At 34.2% G+C, this 16,579-nt stretch overlaps 1 protein-coding gene across 1 annotated transcript; it reads right to left on the bottom strand.

Moving 5' to 3' along the window:
• Window positions 1-1,259: 1,259 nt before the first annotated feature.
• Window positions 1,260-16,354, bottom strand: LOC120474091 (low-density lipoprotein receptor). Its single transcript, XM_039664279.2, has 13 exons — window positions 16,246-16,354; window positions 14,350-14,700; window positions 13,132-13,251; window positions 11,397-11,522; window positions 10,891-11,062; window positions 10,581-10,796; window positions 8,634-8,752; window positions 7,529-7,668; window positions 7,165-7,309; window positions 5,331-5,441; window positions 4,175-4,249; window positions 3,185-3,339; window positions 1,260-2,252 (listed from the first exon to the last, which is right to left on the bottom strand). Exons 1-13 carry the CDS (start codon window positions 16,307-16,309, stop codon window positions 2,226-2,228), a joined length of 1,821 nt encoding a protein of 606 aa, XP_039520213.2. The 5' UTR covers window positions 16,310-16,354; the 3' UTR covers window positions 1,260-2,225.
• Window positions 16,355-16,579: the final 225 nt, after the last annotated feature.

Raw genomic sequence — 16,579 nt, 5'->3', positions numbered from 1 at the left:
TTTTATATTATTATAAAGGCCAATGTAATATAAACAACTCCAAGTTGTGATTTCAAGATAGACACACACACACACACACACACACACACACACACACACTCACCATGTCTTCTGTAGGATAAAAAGACAAGGAGATAGTCAAACCCTTTCAAAAAGGCATTTCCTTTAAACCATGATTGTTCTGTGCATCGCGTACACCTCTTGCGTGTAAGATACTTTGAACACTTATGATAAAATACATATATTTGCTCAAGGACAGTAAAACAAACTCCAATAAAGTGACTTCAGTAAATTCAGCACGTAATATTGGTCCTGTTGATTCAGGAACATGTGGAACTAGGGGAAAAAAAATTGTATTGTACTAAAGGGAATGCAAGTTAAGATATACAAAGAGGATGTGCAACAGGATAGACCCCTCTCGTAAAGGCCCCACAAGTGAGACAGAAACCGTTTAAATTGAAAATCAAAGGAGATTCTTCAGTATAGACTTAATAAGCTGCCTTTGTATGGTAACATCTCATTACTGTCTGCTAAACTTTAACACGTTTGTTCACATACTCATTTTGGAGTGGTGGTAGGATATGCAAACTATGAAAATGACTCTCTGATGATGTTTGCCAGTCATTCGGTGCAATTAAACCCCACCCCTGCAAACTTGCATTCATCTGCCTTTATTTCCGAGTTTAACTGCCACATCTTAAAATTCAATACACAACAATGCAGAGAAAAATCCCCACTCCACAATTTTTTTTTTTTTTGGGATAATCTGTTAAAATCATATTCTCATCACAATACGGAAGAAAATATCTTTCGCTCTATTTTGATTTCACCATGACTTTGCAGTGATTCGGGGCATATTTCACAATGTTCAGACTGATAACAAAACTAAAATTATTCAGACATAACATAGCATTTTGGTATAACATTTCGATATATAAATATATAATGGATATATATATGTACACATGATCTAAAACAACTTTTACAACGAACAAAACAACTGTCACAATTTTTAAATTGTTTTTTGTTTTGTTTAAAATGTTAACTTTTTCTGGCTTCACAACTGCTTCTTAGATCCCATATAGACTGTGTGTGTGTGTGTGTGTATTTTACATTCTTGCTTCTTACATGACTTTAGCATGCATTTAAATCTGTTCATTGTAAAGACTATATTGCCCATCATGCACAGCTGCCTTAAACTTAAGCCACTGGGGTGGCTTGATCACAGTGTCTAACTGAGCAAAGATTGGGACAACAAATCTGGCAAATATTACCTCTTTAATTCAAATTTATTTCAACCATCTCTGTATGGTCACTTTATACAATGTTAGGTAAAAACAAACCTGAAAACGTTACAATTTGTTCTAATTCTTGTTTAAATTAAGTAACTGCTTATGGACTGGACCCCAGGATTGACCATAAAAAGCTTAGCCTTGTTAAAGGGCATGTGAAAGGATTCAATAGCTCAAAGTACAATTTACAACACATATCATTTATTTCACCAAGCCCAACATATGACCATTAAAAGCATTCAAAACACCTTTTTTTCAAACTCCAGACTGTACTATATATAATCAGAAGAACTAAACCTGTTTAACACCAACTTAAAGCCAAAACCAAAAAATAAATAGAATTTATTTTTTCTTCTTCTCACATAATAAATATAACACAACTATAATCTAAGGCATTTCCAGCATCAGCAAATTCTAAAATAAAATCTTTTCCTAACTGATTTTATCTCTATGTGGACATGACAAAGGCAAGACAGAGATTGTCAACATAAATGGTGAATGGAGATTATTCCCTTCACAAATTACAGCAGTATACACTAAGCAGAACAATATCTTAAAACAAGTTCAAAACTACTAAACGTCATGTACTAACTCACAGAGCTGTTGTGTCACTACATAGGGTAATTATTAACATGGAGCTCCGAATACTCTCACCGTCATATTTTGGGTTAATACACACACATAATTAAATTTAAGGACTAAAAAGTCTGATACAGTGATGATAGTGTATTTTTTTCCATGCTACATACATAAGTTCAAATTCAGTTTGACTGGTGTTCTATATGATTATCAATCATAAACAGACGTTTGAAAAAATATAACAGCATTTTCGGGTCACCAACAGGATGTTCTGATGGAGTCCACCTTCCTGCCTGGGTCCTGTGATATCTACCACAGGAAGTGTGCAGCTCCCATTACAGGAAAATACCATCATCATGTTGAACCATTCTGTGTACGACCCTGAACACACAAACAACATATTATCTATGCATGCATTTGATCATTTTAACAGGGAAATCAATATGCAAAACAGTGTTTTGCATATTGTCAACATAAGATTGAGTGACAGTGCAAAACAGTGTTTTGCATATTATAACTGAATAATAAAAAAGGGAGACAATAGCCATCAAAATGACATAACTTGCATTCACTGATGAAGTATTACAATTAGGGTTGGGCGATATGGCTAAAAATATCACAACATTTTTTCCATATCATATTAGAACAATATTGATCACGATATTCACCACCTGGGTGGTGGGGTTAGGATTTAATACAAATTTATGTAAAATTTTACAATTTAATCAAGCTTTTAAAATGTTATCAAATAAAAACATTTTTTTTTGTCACAACAGAATTGTATAAATTAAAAACCTGGATGAAAAAATATGATATTCCATATATCACCATTATTACTTTTGAAAGTACATTTTAGTATACAATAGTGATATATTTATGAAGGAGCAAATGTACTTTGGGCCTAATGGGTGGAACTGGAATATCCAACCACACCCTAACCCTACACACAACCTTATCCCTCCACCCCATTAGACATCCAGAGAGGCGGAGCTGGATGTCACTTGACTCTGCAGTGAGCACCACTAGTGAGTTTGTGGATCAGACGAAACCGTGTGCCGTTCATTCGCGGATATAGACACGCAGAAATCACTTATTAGAAACATGCACTGACAAACTTTTGTCACGTTTATTTCTGCGGTGTAATAGGCTGTCAGATTATTAATCCACTTTGAGAAAAAATGTCTACAGCTTATCGTCATCGAGTCGACGTACATTTTATCGCGATGTCAATATGATATTGTTTATCGTCCAGCCCATTAATTGCAATACATTCATTACAATTCATGGTCATTCCATTTTGAATGAATATTTACTTTATGCTCGTGTACCACAGGTAGCTTGGATAACAGAAGAGGATCCTGGGATTCTTTAAGAGTCACATCTCCAAGAAGAGAAAGAGAACGAGAGGCACAGAGTTCAGACCGTTGCCACCATAGCACCACCCCCACCAACAGCAAACTGATGATGACTAACAGACAAAGAACAAATAAAGGTTACCAAGGGAACATCAGCCCAGACCATAGCTGTCAACATTGAAAATAAGGGAGATTTCACAGAATACATCCCCAAAATAAGGGATTTTTTTTTACACGATTCTTACCCACAAACTTTAAAAATAAAGCACTAATCATTAAAGTCTAAAGAGTTTATAACTAGCCTACATATGTGTGTGTGAGAGAAAGAGAAAAAAAAAATCTACATTTGGATTAGCGGTGTGGGTGCTCTTGCCTTTACGACAACAATTTCAAATGATATCACACATCTTCCAAAATCCGCAAAATGGGGATGTGGGCTGTCTGTTTATTTCAATAACATTTACACATTTTGTGTAGCTCTAAAAGAGCCTATATTTAGCCTGATGGTGAACAGTCGCTCAGAAGACACACTTGTTATTGTAGCCTATCCAATCTTTAAAGAACTTTTTTTTTTTTTTCAAAAGTTTTTTTCTTCTTCATGTAATCACATTGTTAAGAGCATAAGAAAAAAAAGATATTATATTCATATGTAGTGGACACCAGGACTCGATTGCTTAAAAAAATGACATGAAATTATATATATTTTGAAGAACGAATGGAACCAAATAGATGTTTGGCACTATTGACTAAAAAAAAAAAAAATACCATGGAAGTCAATGGTGTCAAAGTTCCACTTCCAACCATTCATTCAAATATCTTCCTTTGTGTTCAGCAGAAGAAAGTAACTGATAGAGGTTTGCAACAACTTGAGGGCGAGTAAATGATAACAGAATTTTTATTTTTGGGTGGAGTATCCCTTTTAGGTTGCAACAGAGAAGTTGAACCAACCAGTCAAAGACAGAATCCATTGAAATCCTGAATCAGCAAGTGGGGTTCCTGTTCCCGACTGCAACGGATATTTATCTGAAAATACAAAAGAGAAACTAAAAGCAAGGGGAAGAAAACAAAGAGGAAGAAAGAAACACTTTCTTTTGAGGTCTTGACAAAGAAGGCTGTGCAATGTGCATACAATCAAATTCTACTGTACCGTGACACAAACGTAGTTGCCACTTAGCTGAAGCCAGGCAAATTGCAAAATCTAAACTACTAAATGTGGACAATAACGCATTCAGACATTATAAACACAAACACCATGATGTCTGTTAAGCTCATTTGAAACAATGCATGTTTTGAATAGCGCTATATATACACATAAAACTGATTTGGGAAAACAAGGGATAGTAAAAAAGAAAAAAGAAAAGCTTGAACAAATTCTGATACTTGAAAACCATTTAGAAAAAAGAAACAATTAGTATCAGTCATTCCGCTTCCAGTAATTGTTTAGATGAGTACACAGCTAACTAAACTGTCCCTCTTATTTGGTTCTCCCAGTAAACCGTAATGCTTCACGAAACCCAGAAGGCATTGCAGATGACCGTAGATAATTGAATAAAATAAATAAATAAAACAAATTTTTCTTTTCAGCCTATGTTAATCATTCAGTATTTTATTAGATCCATGCATTTTGTTGTCATTTTAATATATTTAATGTCATTTTTTTTAAATCACAGGTTAGAACCAGTAGTTTAAAGCATAACAAATAAACAAGACTTGAACAAAATTAAATGCACACAAGACGGTTGGGAAAAAAAAAAGTACAGAAAGAAAAAAAAAGGCAGAAGTGGTATTCACAGCAAGGGTGTGATGACAGATAAATTCAGAATTTTGGAAAGTACATTCTACTTTTTCAAAACTCATGTTAAGATTCACAGTGCAAAGTCTATGTGCTCTAACATGCCATTTCATTGGTTCTAAGCAACAAAAGGCCACTTGTAGCAACTCAATCAAAACATCATGTTTGACATAGAAGGTGCTTACCTAACAAAAGAGCAAAAATAAGCAAGACTGTTTAGTATGGTCTACTAAACAGTAAATTGTACCTCAGTTAGTAACTAAGAACCTATGAAGTTTCCCACTAATATAACAGACACAAATACTCACGTACCAAAGTTAGTCTGTTGTGGGTCAGAGCAAATGAGTTGAGGTTTTTCTGAGAAGAGATCAGTGACACAGCCTGACAAACAAACCTCTCCAGAGATACCGCATGCAGCATGACCTGAAGTTGCATGTGCAAACACACAGATAAAAACACATCAACACATCGAAAAATATGGCATTTCTCCCTGTGTATTAGAGATGTCAGTAGATACTCTTTGTCACATTTCAGAATGAGTCATCAAGATGGATGTAATTCTTTAGTGACCAAAAAAAAAAAAAAATCGTTCTCTATTAAACTAAAGTTGTGAAATGCTTGATGGTTGTTTTAAACAGTACTGAATAAGTTTATATGTGTCATTTGAAGTTGCCATTTTTAAGATAATGGAAAACAAATTCAGACTCAAGTTTAAGTTAAGTTTTTTCAAACTTATTATTACCAGCAGAGTAACACTTTTTTTAGTCAAATTTTTAACATGAACCAACAATGAGCGATCATTTGCATTTACCAACCACATCCTTGTTTATGTGTTAATGTTAGTTCACAGTGTATCAAAGTCATTTCACCCAAAATCTAAATTCTGTCCTTTTTGGTTTGGAACAACATGAGTGTGAAATTGATGATAGAATTTTTTTTTTTCTTTTTCGCTAACCCTTTGATGCAATGTGAACGAACATGATTAAGAACCTTTAACTGATGGTAACACAAATATAACTTTTGATCTTAAAAATGTATTAGTAAAAGTTGAAATTTACATTAAGATTAATGAATGCCGTACAAGTATTGATTATTTTTATTTCATGTAAACAAATGAAATCTTATTGGAAACTGTTACCACTAGAAGTGCATCCTTGTATGTACATGTAACACTAGATTAAGATATTTTATTTACCTAAAGCTACAGTTTTTTCATTTTATTTGAAACAAAAAGCACATTTACCACTACAGCATAATCAATTATTAACCCTTTCCCCGCCATTGGTGGAATTTTATGGCTTTATGTGTTATGTGTCTCTATAACCTGGTACTTTGAAGATTGAAATGACTATATAAATTATATGTACAACAACAACATATGAGTATTACCAGAATCTTTCCATAGTTTCTATCATTTCCCCTTACGGATCCGAACTTCTCTTTACAACTCCTCTTCGTGTTGTCCGTTTATCTGTTTGTATATCCCATCTATCCATAGTAATTGTACCCATAGTTCGCCTTTATTGAATTCATTTATATTCCATCGATTGATTCATGTCTCTTGCTCATATCCAGGTAACTAAAGTGTGTGATCTAGATACAAGCTTTAATACTTTAACTTTGGCAGGCTACCTTTGTGAAAACAGAGGGTTATCTTCACAGCCAGAAATTTCCTTTCCTGTCTCTGAAAGTATTTCTGTGTGAGAATTGATAATGATCACATGATCAGCTCGCTGGACGAGCAAATCTTCCGATCACAAATTATTTCACAGGGATGCCGTCGGTCGGAGTAAACATATGTAGACCTTTATTTGACATATTAATATTTAATTCTTATAAGAATTATAATATAATATTTAATTAATATAAAACGTAATCTATGCAATTAATTGCAATCAATTTGTGGTTGATTGCCGAGGTACACGTGCATGCAGATGCAGGTAACATATCATCCCTTATCAGGAGATTTAATAATATTTAAGGCTGGTCTGATCCATTAATCATCAACTATGCAAATTCCCCATGTCGATCAGGTCATTACAGTCTTTACAAAAATCTTAAACAAAGGGTGAAGAATCTAAAGATATACATTTTTCTAGGCCAGACATCACTTTTGGCCACTAACAGTGTAAAGATTTTTGTCTACCTGCAGGCTGCAACAGTGGCTGAAGGATAACCAGCCCAGCTGGTGAAACGGATCCGAGTCTCTGAGACACCTGGAGCATTTTGCCGTTGTGCTTGTCTGCACTGCAGATGGATTTGGTAAATTGGTCACTCCAGTACACTCGACTCTGCAGGGCATATACATCAGAAATTCAGTACTACTCCATTATCAACGCCATTATATATTTTATAATATTAATATTTCCAGAAAAATGAAAAAAGACAATATGTGAATATGGATGATATAAAACATTTTAGTGTCACATGTGTTTTCGTTTTGTTGCCGTTATAAAATCAACGCTGTGGTCATTCGTATTGAAATTAATTGCATGCAATGTGTTACGTACCTCAAATACGGCCAGTCCGAATGGTTGATCTAGATAACCATTGGACTCTACAACCATCTTTCTATGTTGTCCATCAAATGCAACCCTTGATATTGTGCGCAGACCTGAGTCAGCCCAGTACAGCAGACCACGAGGGATATCTTAATGAGGACAGAAAAAAATATACCAATCAGCTTATTTATTAACTTTAACTTGACCAAAATAGATGACACAATCTTTTATCAAACTCTTATCTTGTTTTCTAACTCTTATCAATTTTTTCTTGTTTGATTAATGGTTTTTTTTAAAGGGGTCATGAAATACGAAAACAGATTTTCCTTGATCTTTTGACATATAAGAAGTCATTGTACAATTAAAATAAGTTTCAAAACTCAAAACTCCTTGTAAGTCCAACAATGGCTTTTATTGAAACCAAGCTCCGAAAACTACTCGTTTCGGATCGTCACGTTATTATGTTATTGTGTGATGAAAGACTAGCCTGACTACGTCAGACGTCATGCTTCCGCTCAATTTCAGTTCGCTCCTGTACTCAGTCTGCGATAGCGACTTATCTCTCAGTTTTCCTCCAACCTGAAAACAGCCGGCCTATCGACGAACAGAGGGCGGGCTGAGAGCCGTGACGTAGACGCTAAGTGACGAGTTTAAGATTGTATTTTACGTTAGGGAAATCAAAAACGACCGCGAATATGGAGATACGTAATGCAATTCGCTCTGCTGTGGAGAATATTCCAGGAATATTTTATACTTCAGACAAGTCCCCAATTCATGAAACACCACAAGTCATCCTTTGTCAATTATAACTGTGGTAACTTCAAGTAGCCAACAAACTGTATTTGCCACAACCAAAACATAGGCTATGAGCATATGTAAGTTGTTTCAAATGTTGGCAAACTATGTAACAATATTCAATATTGGATGTTAGAATAGAAAATATCTAATTACTTCTAAATTACAATGTTTTTTTTTTATGAAATCTTGGTAACATTATTAGTGGACCTCAGAGAACATTATAAAAAAATGCCGTTCCATACCTCTTTAAGGATGAGTTTGGTTTAATTTATATAAAATAAAAATCTTTTTGTAAAGTGTTGCAGAGAAGTCTAACCTAGGGAGATTGCGACAGGGGAACGTATGGATGAATTTATCAATGATATTCTGCTTGTCCCATCCAAACTGGCTCTCTCAATTCTGGGAGACGCCCCACTCTCTGCCCAGAACAGATACCTAATGGAAGGAAAACGGGTTTAGGACACAAACTAATTCAAACAAATTAAGTAACACAAACAAAGATGTGTAAAAAAATAATAAATTTCTGTGAGCCCATATAATGGAATTGGATGGTCCCCTCAAAGCTGACGCTTCAAAAACCATGCAAAATGAACACCGATAGTTGAGAAATCAGTAGCCGCGTTTTCGTTACAGATTTGCGCGAAACTTGTGATAATTTCTATATGTCGACAAAAAACTATTGCGAAATGACGCAGTTTCCATTAACCGATGTTATGCGACTAAGCATCTTTATTTTTCTTGCGCAATAAGTCATTCTAAAAATAATGGTGACAGCAACATCGATAAAGGATGTTGCCCTTTATTTGAAGGAGGACAATTAAGACTAAGATCAACAAGATCTGTGCACACACTAAGCTCAACTTGAATAACTAAACTACATTGCCCCTCACTCTGATGAGCTACCGTATGCAGACCAGCAGAATCACTAACTTGACTCCACATGAGATTTTTCAGGAAGACCCATGCCTATGGCTCACTTGAGAGCCCCACCTTTAGAACAGCTCCAAATGGAGTTAAGGACATATGAGACAATTGACTACATGAAGCAATTATACATGAAGCAAACCAACAGGAAGAGTTCGTCACACTCAACGTCCAGAACATTGATCTCCTAGACTTCTACATCAACAACATCAGCATTCCAGAGGGTGAATAAAATGAATCACCCTAACATGACTAGACCAACAAGAACCACTTGAAAATCCAAATCAAACAAAAGCCGATTATTTCTGGTTACGTGGAGGCAAGCGACTCAAGGTTACCATGATGGACTGGAAGGGACTATTTTCAGTGAGACTGTCCCAGGGAATCGTAGAATGGGATCCTAAATAATGCCACAGAAGCATCGGAGAAACATAATAGACAGAAGTGCAGAGTCAAAAGAGCTTATGCACCAGACCCTAAAGTAACATTAGACTCAGTTGGACAACCAAGTGGGATACCCCATTAATTTAAAGCAAGAAATATATATACAGACACACATATACACATACATATATATATATATATATATATATATATATATATATATATATATATATATATATGAAGAGTTCAGATGCAAAAGCCTCTAAGTGCCATTTGAAATTTTCTTCTAGAATGATAATTTTTATCAAGCTTGTATATTTAAGTTCAGTGATTTCACTTAAATGGAAATGATAATTACCTATTAATTGTTATTTAAGTGAGATTACTGAACTTAAATATACAAGTTTGATAAAAATCATTAAAGAAGAAAATTTCAAATGGCATTTAGAGGCTTTTGCATCTGAACTCTTCATATATATATATATATATATATATATATATATATATATATATATATAAAAGCTACTTAAATGTCCTAACTTAAAGAACTGGGGCAGTTACATAGCCATTATGTTAAGAGAGTGTCTTAAGAAATAGTATGGCCAACTAGCAGTTAGTTAGGGGTAATCAGTCTTACTGTTCGGTATCAAATTAGACCAATGTACGCTTTTTATGTAACCAACTTTATAACTCAAAGTTGTGTGAACAATGACAATCTTGAAGAAAAAAAATTTGATACCTAACTTGTAAGACTAGTCTTAGCAGTTTATGCAACTCGCCCCAGGGAAATGTGCTTAATACATTTATGCATTTGGCAGATGCTTTTATCCAAAGCAACTTACATTGCATTTCAAGGTACACGTGGAATGGAACCTATGCCCTTGGCATTGCAAGCGCCAACGCTCTACTGTTTGAGCTATGGGAAAGTTATATAGAGAAGAAGACAGCATTTTACCCTAGCAGTGGCTGGACAGCAACTGCAGTAGGTCTGGACAGTCCAGACACGAGCTGTCTTTGTTTGGAGTCATTCAGAGAGGCCACGTGTAAAGCATGAGTACTGGTGCTGACCCAGTACAGAAGCTCATGGATCCAGTCTACCGCCAATCCCTGAACACCTATGGAGGCCTTTAACAACGCAGCTGGTCTATGGTCACTGGCGTCTAAAGACACTCTGAAATAGACATAAACTGGCTTAAATTGTGTGTTTTGTGATAAAATGTATGAATAGCATATTCATTTTTAATTTAATTAATATGGCGCTGCACCTGTAGATGACGTCATTCTCTGGACTGGTCCAGTATAGTGTGTTATTTGCATTAAGTGCTGTAATAGGTCCTTGCGAGACTCTTTTATACGTGATGTTTCTTTGCTCAGAGCCGCTGAGGTCCATCCACTTAACACCCTCATGAGTGCTGACCACCAAATGACCAACAGCACCTGTACAAGACCAATCCCCAACCCAAATCAATGTTGTTACTGTTAACTAAAACCATTAAAAAAATCACTAACTGATATAAAATAACTATTTACTGCTACAGTAAAAAAAGCATAATTACAAGCATCTGACCCTAATTCAAACCCTACAGTAAGTTGTTTATTAATGTTACTTAATTGTATAATCACATTATAACAAGGAGAATATAAAGTAAAAAAAAAATCTAATTATCATAAATAATATCAAATTATCATTGATACACATGCAAAATATTAGAGATCTGCAATTTTGACTGTCTTTGACTACAGGACAATTACATTTAAATAATCCTCTCACCTGTAGCGTTGCACTGTCCAGTCCCAGCGGTCAGTTCATACCCATCCTGACATTCACACGCAGGAGATTCATCGAAACTGCCGCAAATTTGATCACACACATCTGAATCAAGACAGTGGTCCACTTCTAAAAGTGAAAAGTTAGTATTTGAGAGAAAAGTTAAATTTATTAATACTAAAAAAAAAAAAAAAAAAGTCAGCCATTATTATTGGCATAACAAAAGAGAGAAAGATTACTAACTTGGCTAATATTATAGGTTTAGTTAAGTGTAATTAGTACATTTTCCTGCATTAAAAATAAATAAATAAATAAATGAATGAATAAATGAATAAATAAATAAATAAATAAATATAGCTGCGAGCAGCGATTGCGGGCCCAAGCCGGTGGCACCGCAACCCCGGTGCCTTTAGTTATCCAGCTATATTTAAGTATAAGCTATATTTAGGTGCCTTTAGGGTTATTCTGCACGACGTGCAAAAACTTAACCCCCGCTTTGACTGTCGAAGAGAAGTGTGCTGAAGACCTTGCATCAGTGAGAGCTTTGCAAAATATACATATATACAAACACACACACACACACACACATATATATATATAAAGACAGAGAATATTACTTCCTTTACCTGATTAGAATGCTACCTTGAAAAACAAAATTAATTAAATCTCACCCAACAGAGAAATCCCCCTGCCCACTCCCCACACAGGATTGTCCTCAAACAGAGCACTAATCTGTTTATTTTTAAGTTACACATTCTACATTGACTAAAAACACGTTTGATGTTTCTTTTTTAATCAGAGTATTATTTTATACAGAAAAAAAAATATTTGTAATTCAGATGAGAATGAGGTTAGTGTTTTACAATATTAAGGAAAGCAAATATAGCACATGAATTTTTAATTCATTCAGCTTCAATTACCAATTTGTAGTTTACCAATTTATCTTACTTTTATTTAAAGCAAACTATACATTTAAAAGATTAGGGTTATATGCATATTTTGTTATTTAAAAAAAAAAAATTGTTATGCAAAAAGACAAGGACTTGCAGGAAAAATCTACAGTCAGCCACACAAACACACACACACACACACACACACACACAATCACAGACACCAGCAACCCCCCCTCCTCCCCACACAGACACCGATAGAGACAAGATACACATCCAAACTACAATATCTGACTTTCTTTTGGTCTGAGCTTCTTACTGTTAATTAGAAAGTTGATCGGCTTGACAAGAAACAGCTTCAGCCCGGCTCTGATGGCCGCGGGTTCTGACCCGTGTGCAAAGTTTCAAGAGTTTTCGAGCATGTTAAGGACCCCAAAAGTTCCCAAAAGATAGCAGAATAATAATAATACGTGAGAAGAATAATAATAAGAATTAGTCCTTTCAGGGCTTGGGCCCTAATAAATAATCCTAAGGAAAACAATAGGGCCTTCGCCCTTTTAGGGCTTGGGCCCAAATAAATAATCCTAAGGAAAACAATAGGGCCTTCACCCTTTCTAAATAGTCATTTGACATGGAGTGAGTCATCTCACGGGGCGGAAATTTTAGATCATATAAGGCAAATGTTGAATACTAGTTTTAACCACCCTGTTCCTGACGATATTGTGAATGGAGAAAAGAAGAAGCTTATTAAATAAAGCATTTCTGGAATGGCGTTTCTAGAGCAACACTGTATGCACTAGATCACACGATGTTATTTCCTCAGTTAACCTGTGTGAATCATTTCTCACCCTCACAGTGTGTGTCCGTGACCAGCCTCATTCCACTGGGGCAGTCACACATAAAGCCAAATGGCAGATCAATACACATGTGAGAACAGCCGCCGTTATCGATCTCGCATTCATTTTGATCTACACAAAGACAGAAATAGAGAGTGAAAGAAGACAAACAGTGAATTATGAAATATTCATTAATGTTGTACTTTTCATACTGGTCTACATTACATATAGTCTATTTTTAAAGAAAGTAATTTGTACTTTTATTAAGCAAATAGTAGTGTTATTTTAGTTTTACTAATAGAAAATTTGAATTGGTTAATTTTTAGTAATACATGTTCTTTGGATGTATAATAAGAATACATTTTTCCTTTAGAATAATGTTATAGTGATGAATTGTGCACAATAATTTATTTATTTTTAAATACTGTTATTTAGGTTTAATTTACTTTTGTTTTACTTTAGTTTTTTAAATGAAGTTATTCATTTATTTTATTGCTTCAACTTAAACTTATTTCAATTTATTGCCAAGGCAACATTTCTAATTTTTCTTTAGTTTAAGTTTTTCAACTAATAAAAATAATATTTTATTTTAGCTTTGTTTTAGTTAACAGAAATGTTACAAAAGTAAATTGTACTGTAAATATTAGTAAAAACATGTATAACCGGTTCCTATTTCAAATAAATGCTGTTGATTTCTCAAAATTGATAAGAAATGTTTCAATAAACAGAAATGTTACAAAAGTAAATTGTACTGTAAATATTAGTAAAAACATGTAAAACCGGTTCCTATTTCAAATAAATGTTGTTGATTTCTCAAAAGAAAGGTTTCTTGTGAAGCAAATCAGCATATTTGTGAAGCAAATCAGGATCATGTGACACAGAAGACTGGAGTCTTAATGATGCTGAAAATTCAGCTTTGTGTCACAGGAATAAATGACATTTTCAAAATATATTAACATAGAAAACAGTTATTCTAAATTGTAATAAATTATAATATTTCACAATATTACTGTTGTTAATTTATCAAATAAATGCAGCTTTTGTGAGCATAAAATACTTCTTTTAAAATTCAATATAAAATATTATAAACTTCAACATTCTAACCAGTAGTGGAATACTATTTTATATATATATATATATATATATATATATATATATATATATATATATATATATATATATATATAGCAAATAGCTGTATACACATGTCATAAATAAACTGCAACTCACCACAGTTCTCTTCATCGCTGCGATCTTCACAGTCAGGGGAGTGGTCACACCTCCATGAATTGGGCACACAGTGTCCATTAGCACATCTGAACTGTGACCTGGTGCATGTCTGTGGTTTAGATAGCGATGCGCATGTGTCTAACTGTTCATCTGCTCCATCTGAGCAGTCCAGCTTTCCATCACAAATGCTGCGGGCAGAAACGCAGTGCGCTGACGCCACACAGTGGAAGGAGCCACTAGTGCAATTCAAACAGGAGATCTCATCGCTTCCGTCGCCACAGTGGTCCACACCATCACAGCGCTGATTCACAGGCACACATCTGCCGTTATTACACACAAACTTTGGAAAACCTTGGAAAATAAAAACTGCTCTTTAGTTCTGAAAGATGAAAGAGGACAGTTTGAAACTTAAATAGCTAAAGATTATCAAAGAAAAAGATCAAATTCTCTATTATGTGACTGGACTACATTGTGCATGTAGGTGAATTAAGGTAATCTGGGACTGGGACATTTGTTTCTTGCACTTTTAGCAATTTACTGTATTGTCAGTTACCAAACTGCAACATTTAAGATGGCATTAATATAAAAAATAAATAAAAGAAACAGTTCATTCATAATTTTTGGAAAAATGTCCAATTTTTCCAAAAGATTTGGAAATAAGCCAAGTTTAAATGTATTTTATGCTATTTTTATCCCGTCCTAGTTGATAAGACAATGATTGGAATTTTTAATTTAATTTTACATTTTAATTGCTGCTTTATTGCATGTATATAACACAAACATCTTCAGAGAAAAATCTAAGAGTTTTCTTTATGACTTTGTAATTTATGTTCTTGTTATAAACTAAGGGGTTTTTAACCTAAAAAGTTTGTTGCAGCCAGTTGTGACACTTGGAGACACTTGAGAGTTTTCTATACTTTATGATAATACACAAGAAATTGAAATTCAGTTCTGTTTCCTCCCATGAAATCTTGACTATGTACTACTTATAATAATAAATTACTTTTTGCTCACTAGTTAATTAGTTCGGACCTTTCAGTAATTTCCAAACTGGTAAAACAAAAGAAGTACTGAATAACTGTAAATAACAAATGAACATATTTATTTATTTGAATTTGAAACAGTCAGTATCCATATTGTTTACGTTCGGAAAATTATACCGGTATATCTATATGTCTAAGAATAAATTAGTACACCCCCTCTGAAAGATAACAAATTCAGCACCTACTCTTTACTTAGAAAACATATTAGGGTTCCTTATGATTAGATTATTGATTATGTAACAAATAATAATAATAAAAAAACTAAAAATAATAAATAAAATTATATATATATATATATATATATATATATATATAAAAACAAAATGCATATATATATATATATATATATATATATATATATGCATTTTATATAGACAATGAGCCCTTTGTCCAAGTCTTTGCCGACTGTATGTATGGTGAGATAAAAAGAACCAAATTGAACAAGTTTTATATTTACAATAAAATAGGGAACATTTCACAAACGTTCTAGCGCCGCCACTGTATGTTACGTTACAGTGGGCTATTATCTCACGCATACACGTGGAACCAAGGACATGCTGTACGATGCTGTAACGTTCAAAATTAAATTGAGTGATATTATATTTATTTTAGAATATTTAAAAGTATGACAGTAATTGTAGTAAGTAAGTAACGTTATTTGTTTATATTTCGCGAGGAAACTGAACATCAGTTTGACAGAGCATGAGGCGTTCGATCCAATCAGATGGCGTGACAGCGCCGCGTGCAGCGTGCGGTCCAATAGGAAAGTGTGAACACCAGCGATGCATTCAGACACATTAAGCACATGCGATTATAATACTCTGTCCACAAATATTTACAAACCACCCCTTACCTTCCGTTAAAGGAAACCGTGACACACAAGTCAACAGCAGTAATAATGCACCAAGGTGTTCCATGCCTTGCTCAGCGTCCTCTAAAGTGCACTCTTGTCGCGAGACAATTGCGTCATTTCCGTACTACAGATTATGTAGTCGCCCCAAAAGTTAAGTGACTCCAAAAAGTTTTAGGAGACTAATTTATGAATTAGATTACAGAATATCAAACCAAATGTGTATTTTAAACACACATAGACACATAACACATAGAACACATAACGTAACACATAGAACACATAACGTAACACATAGAAAAGCTCACATTTAAGTGCAAAATTTCAAGACATTAGT

Source organism: Pimephales promelas, chromosome 14, assembly GCF_988280905.1.
Source record: "Pimephales promelas chromosome 14, fPimPro1.hap1.1, whole genome shotgun sequence".
NCBI lineage: Eukaryota > Metazoa > Chordata > Actinopteri > Cypriniformes > Leuciscidae > Pimephales > Pimephales promelas.
The sequence above is the reverse complement of the archived record's forward strand: the minus strand, read 5'-3'. Positions and strand labels throughout refer to the sequence as shown.